The 13,996-nt window shown below is 41.8% G+C and overlaps 1 protein-coding gene across 1 annotated transcript; it reads right to left on the bottom strand.

The window, feature by feature from the left end:
* Positions 1-2,292: 2,292 nt before the first annotated feature.
* Positions 2,293-8,126, bottom strand: LOC311136457 (histone H3.3A). Its single transcript, XM_084170591.1, has 4 exons — positions 7,991-8,126; positions 4,852-4,995; positions 4,027-4,180; positions 2,293-3,848 (listed from the first exon to the last, which is right to left on the bottom strand). Exons 2-4 carry the CDS (start codon positions 4,977-4,979, stop codon positions 3,720-3,722), a joined length of 411 nt encoding a protein of 136 aa, XP_084026717.1. The 5' UTR covers positions 4,980-4,995; positions 7,991-8,126; the 3' UTR covers positions 2,293-3,719.
* Positions 8,127-13,996: the final 5,870 nt, after the last annotated feature.

Genomic DNA, 13,996 nt, shown 5'->3' with positions numbered 1-13,996 from the left:
ACAAATGTGCATGTGTCTGCTGAAACGGTCAGAAACAGACTCCATGAGGGTGGTATGAGGGCCCGACGTCCACAGGTGGGGGTTGCGCTTACAACCCAACACCGTGCAGGACGTTTGGCATTTGCCAGAGAACGCCAAGATTGGCAAATTCGCCACTGGCGCCCTGTGCTCTTCACAGATGAAAGCAGGTTCACACTGAGCGTGACAGACGTGACAGAGTCTGGAGACGCCGTGGAGAACGTTCTGCTGCCTGCAACATCCTCCAGCATGACCGGTTTGGCGGTGGGTCAGTCATGGTGTGGGGTGGCATTTCTTTGGGGGGCCGCACAGCCCTCCATGTGCTCGCCAGAGGTAGCCTGACTGCCATTAGGTACCGAGATGAGATCCTCAGACCCCTTGTGAGACCATATGCTGGTGCGGTTGGCCCTGGGTTCCTCCTAATGCAAGACAATGCTAGACCTCATGTGGCTGGAGTGTGTCAGCAGTTCCTGCAAGAGGAAGGCATTGATGCTATGGACTGGCCCGCCCGTTCCCCAGACCTGAATCCAATTGAGCACATCTGGGACATCATGTCTCGCTCCATCCACCAACGCCACGTTGCACCACAGACTGTCCAGGAGTTGGCGGATGCTTTAGTCCAGGTCTGGGAGGAGATCCCTCAGGAGACCATCCGTCACCTCATCAGGAGCATGGCCAGGCGTTGTAGGGAGGTCATACAGGCACGTGGAGGCCACACACACTACTGAGCCTCATTTTGACTTGTTTTAAGGACATTACATCAAAGTTGGATCAGCCTGTAGTGTGGTTTTCCACTTTAATTTTGAGGGTGACTCCAAATCCAGACCTCCATGGGTTGATCAATTTGATTTCCATTCATAATTTTTGTGTGATTTTGTTGTCAGCACATTCAACTATGTAAAGAAAAAAGTATTTAATAAGATTATTTCATTCATTCAGATCTAGGATGTGTTATTTTAGTGTTCCCTTTATTTTTTTGAGCAGTGTATATATAATCACCACGTTGAGTGGCAGATTTGAGAGAAATTTCACTAAGCAAGAAACTGAAGAAAAAAAACCCATTCCAAAACAGGGATACAATTTTAACTTGAGAAACACTAATTTTCATTTTCAACCGCACGTTTGGAAACTTTTGGCAACTATATGCCCTAATGAATATGACCCTACTAGTTTGTGAAACTGTAGTGCTGTACAAACTGTGGCGAATCTATTGCTGTTCAACTTCTCCCCCCTCTGGTCAGGCATTGTAACAGGAACTAGGAAAGAAAACAAGCCTGTCTACCTACGCACACAGATCTCTGATGATTTAACAAAAAATTAATACATTTACAACTTGGGAATCGCTGGCTTTCACTGTTATATAGCACATTTTCGACAATTTCTCTTGGAGTGGGCCACTAACAAAAGTGTAAGCAAGGAGCAAAGGATTCCAATGCATTTTCACATGCAAATAGCAATTGGTTTCTATAGTGCTTTATGAGTGACATTCCATGAGAGCAACATTACTTTTAAAAACATGATTTCAAGCTGTATGTCATTTGTTTGCCTGCAAAAACAAACATTTGAGTTCTAGCTCCTTAGTTTTTTGGTTACAACAGGGCAGGGATGGGCAACTGGCGGCCCGCACCCCTTTTGAAGGCACTCAGTCGGGGTCTCAACTTACTGTTGCAAGTTAGAATAATAAAATAAAGGTGCAATTTCAAAATGTGGTTGTGCATCAGCAGTTTCTCTTATGTCAGTCACTGATAGTCACTCAATTAGCCCATGTCAGCTAACATTTTTTAGATTGGTAAATTAGTCTAGCGGCCAGCTATCTAAATTGAGTAATCATGGTCGAATTATCGGCCGGGGGGCCCCATTGATTTTGTTAGTCAGTCTCACTCAGATATATTAAAAACTGCAAACCTTTCTCTCCACCTTATGGCAAAATGTGTAGAACCACAGGAAATTAGCTCTAAAACAGCTATTTCCTTTCCTCCCCATGGCAAAATTTGTAGAATTACATGATGCACATGTGGGTATACAGACACGCGAGCATACAGACACGCAAGCAACCGCGATCCCTCATGATGAGTTGATTTTTTGTGGACCCCACCCCATCAAAAGTGCCCATCCCTGCGATAGGGTAATCTAGTTGCATTTATAAGTCATATTCTTTCAAATCAATGGAATTCTCCGGAATATTTCATCAATCAAAATCATACATCTCTTACAGACTACACACGCAACAAGTAAAGAGCGAAACATTTGTAGAAAAGGAAACTGACAAAGACACCCATTTTGTATATCTATTTATTACCACCATAATATGAGAAATTTGGAAAATACAAACATCAGCTTATTTAAACATCTGAAAATCTTGAGGAATAAGAAAAATATATATAAGAAAACAAACATGAGGTTATATTGTGTATCACAAATTGCGAGGAAAAGGACAGATTCTATGGTCAGATCTAGTGAAGTGAGCGAGACAGAAAAGAACCCAAACATGCAGAGTAACTCTTGCTACTACAAAGTCAATTTATAATGGTGTGACAACTCTAATGCCGATCTTAAGAGACTGAGATCGGGTAAAGCGATTGAGAGTAGCATCGTGGATAATGACAAATTGATAGCGAGAAAAACTAAATAGGAAGGGGGCCGGTATATATCAGCCCTGTGTGGCTGCCATTGGAACAGGAGCTCTCTTATGAAACCGAGCTCTTCCTGATTGGTTTAAAGATAATTCTGTAAAAACAAGTTTGCCATGTCTTAAAACGTCAATCACTTCGTTTTTTCTTATTCATATTTTGACATCTCTGGCAGTGGTAAAAAGAAAAGATATGTATGAATTATTTTAAAAAAAATAGACACCATATCCACAATGATAGTAATAATAACATATTTTTAAGTAACCAAGAAGAGATACTTGTTTGCCTTTGAATAGAATTTGCTTGGCTGATCAGAGCTCTCACTCCAACACACCAACAGCGCTCCACATACACCCCCCACCATAGACTTAGAGGGGCAGGAGAGTGGGAAGGGGAGGGCTGGATAGGGATCAGGGGAGTAGGCGGGGAAGGGTTTGGGGTCTGGCTGTGGTGGGCAGGAGGGTGCATGGGGAGGGGACCCCAGGTCAGGTGTAGAGGATGGAGCAGGAAGTGGGTGAGAGGGGTGGTGGTCAGACAGGGCAGAGGCCCTGGGGTTAGTTTTAGTAGCACCCTGCTGTGGAAGTTGCCACTCCCCTTAAGCAGACTAGCCCCGGGGCGACGACCCTCTGGTCTGCACACCTGTGTGTGTGTTGCAGAAACCCGACGCCTGTCACAAAACACACACTCACCTGATATCTCCCCTGGTCAATCAGTGGAGTTTTGTTGTAGGAGAGCTGAGGACACATGGTTCACACACACACAAGCATGTGTATGTGTGTGTGTGTGTGTGTATTTGTCTGATCAGCGACACCTACTACATGCACGAAAAAGGTACCCTAAAACATCTGCTGAAGACAAAAACTATGAGAGTGGAGACTTTACAACACGTTTCTATCTCATCATAATCACGGTTACTCTAAAGTCTACCAAGAAGAAAACAGGGAGAGGGGGCTGAGGAGTGACATGGAAGGGTGGGGGGAACGAGGGAGTGAAGGCAAGGACAGTTAGAGATAAAGAAAAAAAGAGAATAGAGGTGAAACATTAAAGAGAGAAAAGAAAGAAGGGCGGCATTTAAGCGCGCTCTCCGCGGATGCGACGTGCCAGCTGGATGTCTTTGGGCATGATGGTGACACGCTTGGCATGGATGGCGCAAAGGTTGGTGTCCTCAAACAGACCCACCAGGTATGCCTCGCTGGCCTCCTGCAGACAGACAGAAAAATTCACACACACACAAATGCATAGAGAACAGTTGGTCAGCACAAAAAAAGGAATTTGAGCATTTGTGCATGTTGTTATGTCACCGTGTGTGTAGTAGGCCAATTTGGACAGGATCTGGGTTAGGGGGGACAGAGCATCACACACACACACAGCCACTGACCTGAAGGGCTCCGATGGCGGCACTCTGGAAGCGCAGGTCAGTCTTGAAGTCTTGAGCAATCTCCCTCACAAGGCGCTGGAAGGGCAGCTTGCGGATAAGCAGCTCAGTTGACTTCTGGTACCGACGGATCTCACGCAGGGCCACGGTGCCGGGCCTGGAACCAACACACTGTCAGTATGACTAGGGGGAAAAAGTATATATTCTTTTCTATTTTACTATAGTACTTCACTGTTCATTTTCCCATGCTGAATGCTACTGCCCTGGTCGTGTCTGGCCATGGTAAAGACTGAGTGGTAACGACCGTTTACCAGCAGTCACGGCTTAATTATAAGGCTTGTTGAACTGCTAATTGAAAACATAGTGTCTGCGTCCGAAATGGCACCCTATTTTCTATGGGTCCTGGTTAAAAGTAGTGCACTATATAGGGAATAGGGTGCCATTTCGGACACACAAAGGGACTTATTGGACTGTCAAGTCATTTCCACAACAATATGGATTGGTACCGCCTCTGTGGTTTCACACAAGCTCTACATGTCATAATAGGGCTGTATCGCTCGCCGACCTTGACGTGTGTATATAATATAATATAATAATAATATAATATAATATAATATAATATGCCATTTAGCAGACGCTTTTATCCAAAGCGACTTACAGTCATGCGTGCATACATGTTTTGTTTTTTTGTGTATGGGTGGTCCCGGGGATCGAACCCACTACCTTGGCGTTACAAGCGCCGTGCTCTACCAGCTGAGCTACAGAGGACCAGTGTACTTTCTATGGTGAACACAAACAATTCTTTCCAGGGGTGAACCGATGCTTTACCTGTAACGATGGGGCTTCTTGACCCCACCAGTGGACGGGGCACTCTTGCGGGCAGCCTTGGTGGCCAGCTGCTTACGTGGAGCCTTTCCTCCAGTGGATTTACGGGCGGTCTGCTTGGTACGAGCCATGACGAGTTAGTTATATCTGAAAGACAGGAAAAAACACATGGGAAAAATGTTGAATATGTGTCAACAATGCTCTGTTTGATACATTCTGTGAGTTGCAAATATATTTAAATGTAATTTTTCCAAGTGTTAAATGTATACTAGTGTGTAGTCTGATTAATCAGGCTGTAATACACAATTAATTGGAATATACAGCTTGAGACATTTGTGTGGAAAATCTTGTAAATGTTCCTTACAAGCCAGAATGTTGAATAAGATTACATTTAAACTTACTGTACCAGTTGTCTGTGCGGTTTGTCCTTCTGCTGCTCAAAATTTTTGACAAAATATCCACAGGAAAGTATTGTTTACCTAACTTTTTAGAGAGCTGGTAGGTATATGGTTCAGTTCAGCACCTAGGTAAAATTAGTTTCATATTGGATATTCAATCTTTAAAAAAAATATATTGTTCTCCATCCATATACCATTTTCTTGGTCATGTCATGCTTGGTTCAATAGCTATTGGTGAAGAAAAATAATAAAACATATCCAATATAAAACTAACTTTACCTAGGTGCCAAACAGAACCATACACAGTGCATTCGGAAAGTTTTCAGACCCCTTGACTCTTTTGTTATGTTACAGCCTTATTCTAAAATGGATTAAATTGTTTTTTCCCCCCTCATCAATCTACAGACAATACCCCATAATGACAAAGCAAAAACAGATTTAGAATTTTTCGCAAATGTATATTTAAAAAACCCTGGAAATAAAACATTTACATAAGTATTCAGACTCTTTACTCAGTACTTTGTTGAAGCACCTTTGGCAGCGATTACAGCCTCGAGTCTTCTTGGGTATGATGCGACAAGCTTGGCACACCTGTATTTGGGGAGTTTCTCCAATTCTTCTCTGTAGATCCTCTCAAGCTCTGTCAGGTTGGATGGGGAGCGTCACTGCACAGCTATTTTCAGGTCTTTCCAGAGATGTTCGATCGGGTTCAAGTCCAGGCTATGGCTGGGCCACTCAATGACATTCAGAGACTTGTCCCGAAGCCACTACTGCGTTGTCTTTGCTGTGTGCTTAGGGCCGTTGTCCTGTTGGAAGGTGAACCTTCGCCCCAGTCTGAGGTCCTGAGCGCTCTGGAGCAGGTTTTCATCAAGGATCTCTCTGTATTTTGTTCCGTTCATCTTTCCCTCAATCCTGAATAGTCTCGCAGTCCCTGCCGCTGCAAAAACATCCCCACATTATGATGCTGCCACCACCATGCTTGACCGAATCTTGTTCTCATGGTCTGAAAGTCCTTTAGGTGCCTTTTGGCAAACTCCAAGCGGGCTGTCATGTGCCTGTTACTGAGGAGTGGCTTCTGTCTGGCCACTCTACCATAAAGGACTGATTAGTGGAGTGCTGCAGAGATGGTTGTCCTTCTGGAAGGTTCTCCCATCTCCACAGAGGAACTCTGGAGTTCTGTCAGAGTGACCATCGGGTTCTTGGTTACCTCCCTGACCAAGGCCCTTCTCCACCGATTGCTCAGTTTGTCCGGGCGGCCAGGTCTAGGAAGAGTCTTGGTGGTTCCAAACTTCTTCCATTTAAGAATGATGGAGGCCACTGTGTTCTTGGGGACCTTCAATGCTGCAGACATTTTTTGGTACCCTTCCCCAGATCTGTGCCTCGACACAATCCTGTCTCGGAGCTCTACAGACAATTCCTTCAATCTCATGGCTTGAATTTTATATAGACAGATGTGTGCCTTTCCAAATAATGTCCAATCAATTGAATCTACCACAGGTGGACTCCAATCAAGTTGTAGAAACATCTCAAGAATGATCAATAGAAACAGGATGGACCTGAGCTCAATTTCGAGTCTCATAGCAAAGGGTCTGATTACTTATGTAAATAAGGTATGTTTTTTTATTTCTAATACATTTCGAATTAACCTTTTTTTTTTTAGCTTTTTCATTATGGGGTATTGTGTGTAGATTGATGAGGAATTGTTTTTATTTAATCAATTTCAGAAGGCGGTAAGGTAACAAAATGTGGAAAAGGTCAAGGGGTCTGAATACTTTCCGAATACACTGTACCTACCAGCTCTCTTAAAAAGTCAGGTAAACAATACTTTCCTGTGGATATTTTGTCTCAAATTTCAAGCAGCAAAAGGCCAAACCGCACAGGCAACCGGTAGAGTAATTTTAAATGTAATTTCATTAAACATTCTGTCTTGTAAGGAACATTTACACGATTTTGCACACACGTCTCAGGTTGTATATACCAATTAATTGTGTATTACAGCCTGATTAATCAGACTAACTAGTGTGTTGGTATTATGGAGAAATTATGACTGCGATGATTGCATCTGGAGTACTACTCTGTTATGATAACTTTCTATTTTGCTGAGCATCTGCAATGCTACAGCAACAGTGGGCCAGTCATATAAATCTATTTCTATGGGCCAGTATCCTACCCGTGAACACTCGGATACTGCCCAACCAATCAAACTAGTATGCAGATAGCCTATCGAAAAACATCCAATCCAGTGGGCCATTTCCTCGCTGTCGACCAATCAAGATACACTGCTTAGAGCGTAGGGATGGGTCCACAGACCATAGTGCCGCCTCTAACCGCATGATTATGGCTGCAGATGGAGAAGCAATCGAATAAGTCTACCAATATAGTGGCAAAGAGCGGGACATAAACTTTAAAAAATCTTCTAAAAACAAAACAAAAATCAGGACTACGAGCATTAAAACATCCAAGTAGACAACTGTAGCTATCCAAAAAGTTGCTTTGAGTTGTAGGTGAATGTTTGTTTACACCGTACAAGCGAAGTAAAAATACACATGAAATTGGATCGGGATTTTATATGTGGTTCCGCCAGTGGAAGTAGAAAGCCTTTTTCTCTGGCATCGCGGCAGTCGCTTTTCCATTTCTACACCGACGGAATGAAAGGCTATTTTGGAATAAAACGAAGTTTAACCAATCTAAAACTTATATAAAAATGTGCTTAAGTGCTTTAGACAAAAAAATATGCCACTTACCTGGCGTGAATATAAATGTTTTTCTCAAGGAAATAAATGTTATGGTTGTCTAGCAGTTTCAGTATTTACTATCTCTCACACAATGGTGGGAACACGGCGTCCAGTAGGAAATGGCTGCCGTGTCAATCATTCTTCTCCCATAATGCAACTGCTTTCAATTTTGTAAACACCGTTTCTGATGATTGAATCTTTCCCTGAAAGTAACATTTTCATTGCTTTCTAGTGAATTTTCTATCGATGTGAAGTAATATAATAAGAAATAACCTAAAGTGCTTAATCAATTAATTGTGAAAGAAGGAATAAGGTAGTAACCACAGTTTTATCTGTCTGCTTTTCCAACAGCATTTGCTTTGCCAAAGTGGCAGTCTACTTTTTCTCTGCAACAGCCTACATTTATTTGTAGAGGCTAAAACATGTAGGTAGGCCTATATTATGCAATATGGCAGTTTGTGTGTAAAAGTTTGCTAACAATTTCTTAAGAAAATAGAAGATCTTCAAAACAACTACACAATCTGGGAAAGGGTTAAGAAAAAAGAGAGAGGTACAGACTGGTGTCATTGACCATCAAAGCGAAAATCAAGGATAATTTAAGGTGCAAAATCACGGGTTTTGTTTAATCATGGTTGATTTGACAGCTTCATAAAAAAAAATGTTTTATAATAATGTTATCATTTTATAATTTAGAGATTAAGTAATTTATTATAATGTTCATCTGGCTTACTGTAGGCCTGCTTTACAACAGCCTTCCCATTGTGAGTGTGTGTGATGAATCAGTTCACTGAATTACAGGGTTATTAAGAAGTTGTAACACTGACATTTAATTTCAAACAACAAAAAACAACACTTGATTTTGTAGGATTGTTTATTTTTTTATGGTGAGAAGGCATGGTGTGGAAGGGTCAGACTCTTGGTTTATGAATCGATGCTAAAAAACACATGAACAAGCAGAGTTTAATAGGCTATTGAATTCAGTTTAGAAAAGTTAGTAACTTTTGGGAAATCAGTTCCCAGTAATTTCCCATCCATTTCATGCCTGAATGTAGGCTAAAGGTGCCCACGTGCTAGGTTTGGTTTGCTCCTAGCAGTACTCGGCTAGGCAAAGCAAACGTCTGTGCCTTGCATACTCCCTTAAAAAAAACCCGGAAATATTACTGTTTGTCCCTCTTCAGACCCGTAGCAACAACATAGTCAAATTAATCTAAGATACATCAAGAAATCTATCATTAATGTAGAGGATATTGCTGAGGAAGTCTTAGTCGCGCAATTTTACATCTAAGAGATGTTTGGTGCAGTATTTATCAAGTGAATTTCATTTATTTTTTGAACAAAAACTTTACAAAATGTCTTCATAATATATGTGTGAACTGTTTCAACGGGGAATCATGCGACAGGCTTAAACTTGACAGATTTCTTGAGTTATCATAGATTAATTCAGACTATTTTGAGGAAGTGTATACTGGCTATGTTGTTGCTACAGCTTCTCAAGAGGGACAAACAGTAATATTGCAGATTTTTTATAATATTTCAAGTGAAGGTCTTTTAGGGGAATATGCAAGGCACAGACGTTCGCTTCGCCTTGCCGAGTTCTGCTAGGAGCAACCTTTAGGATATGTTAGTTTCATGTCCTCTGTCTCCCTCTAGTGGTGTTGTTTGCGACTGCTTCTCTGAAGTTCACCATCATCATGGGAATATTGTTTTGGAGAAAAACTACATCAAGGTAGATTGAGTGAGAAGTGTGTAGGCTACTACTGATGTCTAATAAATGATACATTTACTCCCCTATGTATTTATTTGGACAGTGAAGCTAAACCTTTTAATTCGGCCCTATACTCCAGCATTTTTGATTTGAGATACAATGGCTACAGTACAAAATGTAACCTTTTATTTGAGGGTATTTTCTTTTGTATCTGTTTTACCGTAGAAATGAAAGCATTTTATGTATCTAGTCCCCATTTGAAGGTGTCATACTGTAAGTATTTGGAGAAATTACCTTATAGTATATTACATTTAGTCAAAAGTTTCGTATTTGGCCCCATATTCTTAGCACGCAATGATGGGAGCATGATCTTTGTGCATCTGTAGCTTTCTCACTCATCATTAGTCATGATTCATTCATGATTATCTGTAATCATGGTAGCATCCACATTAATGTAGAAGTGTTCGGAAACATATTTTCTTATTTACAATAAAATTGACTCCAAAATCACCCAATACTTATGATAGCCAGTGGGACAACCACTTATTTTTTTTATGGAGGGGAGGGGGGGTAGAAGGATTACTTTTATACTATTCCAGGTATTCCTTAAAGAGGTAGGGTTTCAAGTGTCTCCGGAAGGTGGTCAGTGACTCCGCTGTCCTGGCGTCGTTGGGGAGCTTGTTCCACCATTGGGGTGCCAGAGCAGCGAATAGCTTTGACTGGGCTGAGCGGGAACTGTGCTTCCGTAGAGGTAGGGGGGCTAGCAGGCCAGAGGTGGATGAACGTAGTGCCCTCATTTGGGTGTAGGGTCTGATCAGAGCCTGAAGGTAAGGAGGTGCCGTTCCCCTTGGGATGGTGTTCTTCGGCTTGCAAGCCCACCCTTTTTCCTCCAAACATAACGATGGTCATTATGGCCAAACAGTTATATTTTTGTTTCATCAGACCAGAGGACATTTATCTAAAAAGTACGATCTTTGTCCCCATGTGCAGTTGCAAACCGTAGTCTGGCTTTTTTATGGTGGTTTTGGAGCAGTGGCTTCTTCCTTGCTGAGCGGTCTTTCAGGTTATGTCGTTATAGGACTCGTTTTACTGTGGATATAGATACTTTTGTACCTTTTTCCTCCAGCATCTTCACAAGGTCCTTTGCTGTTGTTCTGGGATTGATTTGCACTTTTCGCACCAAAGTACGTTCATCTCTAGGAGACAGAATGCGTCTCCTTTCTAGCGGTATGACGGCTGCGTGGTCCCATGGTGTTTATACTTACGTACTATTGTTTGTACAGATGAACGTGGTACCTTCAGGCATTTGGAAATTGCTCCCAAGGATGAACCAGACTTGTGGAGGTCTACAATTTTTTTTCTGAGGTCTTGGCTGATTTCTTTTGATTTTCCCATGATGTCAAGCAAAGAGGCACTGAGTTTGAAGGTAGGCCTTGAAATACATCCACAGGTACACCTCCAATTGACTCAAGTGATGTCAATTAGCCTATCAGAAGCTTCTAAAGCCATAACATCATTTTCTGGAATTTTCCAAGCTGTTTAAAGGCACAGTCAACTTAGTGTATGTAAACTTCTGACCCACTGGAATTGTGATACAGTGAATTATAAGTGAAATAATCTGTCTGTAAACAATTGTTGGAAAAATTACTTGTGTCATGCACAAAGTAGATGTCCTAACCGACTTGCCAAAACTATAGTTTGTTAACAAGAAATGTGTGGAGTGGTTGAAAAACGAGTTTTAATGACTCCAACCTAAGTGTATGTAAACTTCCGACTTCAACTGTATGTATTCACCCCCTTTGCTATAAAGCCCATAAATAAGATCTGGTGCAACCAATTACCTTCAGAAGTCACATAATTAGTTAAATAAAGTCCACCTGTGTGCAATCTAAGTGTCACATGATCTTTCACATGATCTCAGTATATATACACCTGTTTTGAAAGGCCCCACAACTAAGCAAGGGGCACCACCAAGCAAGCGGCACCATGAAGACCAAGGATCTCTCCAAACAAGTCAGGGACAAAGTTGTGGAGAAGTACAGATCAGGGTTGGGTTATAAAAAAATATCAGAAACTTTGAACATCCCACGGAGCACCATTAAATCCATTATAAAAAAATTGAAAGAATATGGCACCACAACAAACCTGCCAAGAGAGGTTCGCCCACCGAAACTCACGGACCAGGCAAGGAGGGCATTAATCAGAGAGGCAACAAAGAGACCAAAGATAACCCTGAAGGAGCTGCAAAGCTCCACAGCAGAGATGAGAGTATCTGTCCAGGACCACTTTAAGTCGTACACTCCACAGAGCTGGGCTTTACGGAAGAGTGGCCAGAAAAAAGCCATTGCTTAAAGAAAAAAATAAGCAAACATGTTTGGTGTTCGCCAAAAGGCATGTGGGAGACTCTCCAAACATATGGAAGAAGGTACTCTGGTCAGATGAAACTAAAATTGAGCTTTTTGGCCATCAAGGAAAATGCTATGTCTGGTGCAAACACAACACCTCTCATCGCCCCGAGAATACCATCCCCACAGTGAAGCATGGTGGTGGCAGCATCATGCTGTGGGGATGTTTTTCATCGGCAGGGACTGGGAAACTGGTCAGAATTGAAGGAATGATGGATGGCGCTAAATACAGGGAAATTCTTGAGGGAAACCTGTTTCAGTCTTCAGAGATTTGAGACTGGAAAGGAGGTTCACCTTCCAGCAGGACAATGACCCTAAGCATACTGCTAAAGCAACACTCGAGTGGTTTAAGGGGAAACATTTAAATGTCTTGGAATGGCCTAGTCAAAGCCCAGACCTCAATCCAATTGAGAATCTGTGGTATGACTTAAAGATTGCTGTACACCAGCGGAACCCATCCAACTTAAAGGAGCTGGAGCAGTTTTGCCTTGAAGAATGGGCAAAAATTCCAGTGGCTAGATGTGCCAAGCTTATAGAGACATACCTCAAGAGACTTGCAGCTATAATTGCTGCAAAAGGTGTTTTTTTGTCTTATTTCTTGTTTGTTTCACAATAAAAAATATTTTGCATCTTCAAAGTGGTAGGCATGTTGTGTAAATCAAATGATACAACCCCCAAAAAAATCTATTTTAATTCCAGGTTATAAGGCAACAAAATAGGAAAAAATGCCAAGGGGGGTGAATAGTTTCGCAAGGCACTGTATAACACAGGACTGTAAACCAAACAAAAGAGCAAGGTGTAAACCTCTAAACAATCCACTGGACGAGACCCGTAATAACAAGAGCACAACACACGGTACTCACGAGACCAACAGACATGAGACAATAATCGACAAGGACAATGGGGAAGAGAGGGCACATACTAATCAGGGAAAATAGGAACCAGGTGTGCGTAATGAGACAAGACAGTCCGGGGTTGGTGGTAATGATCCAGGTCAGTGACGTCTAGAAGACCGGTGACGTAGACCTCCGGAGCTGGTGAACGGAATAAGCAGCAATACCGGGGGATCCGTGACACAAGGAGATGGACTGTGTTCGGTCATGGAACACCATTTTACATTTTAGTCATTTAGCAGACACTCTTACCCAGAGCGACTTACAGTTAGTGAGTGCATACATTTTTCATACTGGCCCCCCATGGGAATCGAACCCACAACCCTGGCGTTGCAAACACCATGCTCTACCAACTGAGCTACACCATCACCATACAGGCGGAATATAGGCAACAGTGATGCTGTCTTGTGGAAGCCTTATGTTCCACATAGGAATTACGATGATTAAGCAAGTAAGTATTCTGTCATCTTATATGAATTCTCATAGCCATGGTTTTGAAACTATTTTATTAAATTTGACAATAACAACAGCATTGCACTCAAACATAGTGAATGGAAAATCGTAACTGAGATTAAGTACAGGATCTAAGGTTAATAAATGTGATCAGCTTTTGCACCTCGATGTTTCAAGTTAAAAATAATTGCAGTCAAGGGTTCTGTGGGGTGCCATAAACCTCAGGCAGCTGAATATGCATACCGCATACGTTTCATATACATTCATTGTAAATATGCTGTGTGAACTTAGCCTATGTCATTAAGGACACATTTACAACAAATGATGATATACACACACACACACAAACACACACACGTGCGCCCATATTCTGCAACAGCAGTGGTGTAAAGTACTTAAGTAAAAATACTTTAAAGTACTACTTAAGTAGTGTTTTGGAGTATATGTACTGTACTATTTATATTTTGGTCAACTTTTACTTTTACTTCACTGCATTCCTAAACAAATAATGTACTTTTTACTACATACATTTTCCCTGATGCTCAAAAGCCTCTGATCT

This window comes from Coregonus lavaretus, assembly GCF_964263955.1.
Source record: "Coregonus lavaretus genome assembly, chromosome: 10".
In the NCBI taxonomy this organism is placed as follows: domain Eukaryota; kingdom Metazoa; phylum Chordata; class Actinopteri; order Salmoniformes; family Salmonidae; genus Coregonus; species Coregonus lavaretus.
Note: the sequence above shows the minus strand (reverse complement) of the source record. Positions and strands in the feature narration are given on the sequence as shown.

Excerpts from the sequence above, each read along its gene's own strand:
- LOC311136457 (XM_084170591.1), bottom strand. The coding sequence starts at position 4,979 with ATGGCTCGTACCAAGCAGACCGCCCGTAAATCCACTGGAGGAAAGGCT. Across the intron at positions 4,181-4,851 it reads AAGAAGCCCCATCGTTACAG|GCCCGGCACCGTGGCCCTGC; the intron begins GTAAAGCATCGG and ends TGTTGGTTCCAG. Across the intron at positions 3,849-4,026 it reads CCGCCATCGGAGCCCTTCAG|GAGGCCAGCGAGGCATACCT; the intron begins GTCAGTGGCTGT and ends GTCTGTCTGCAG.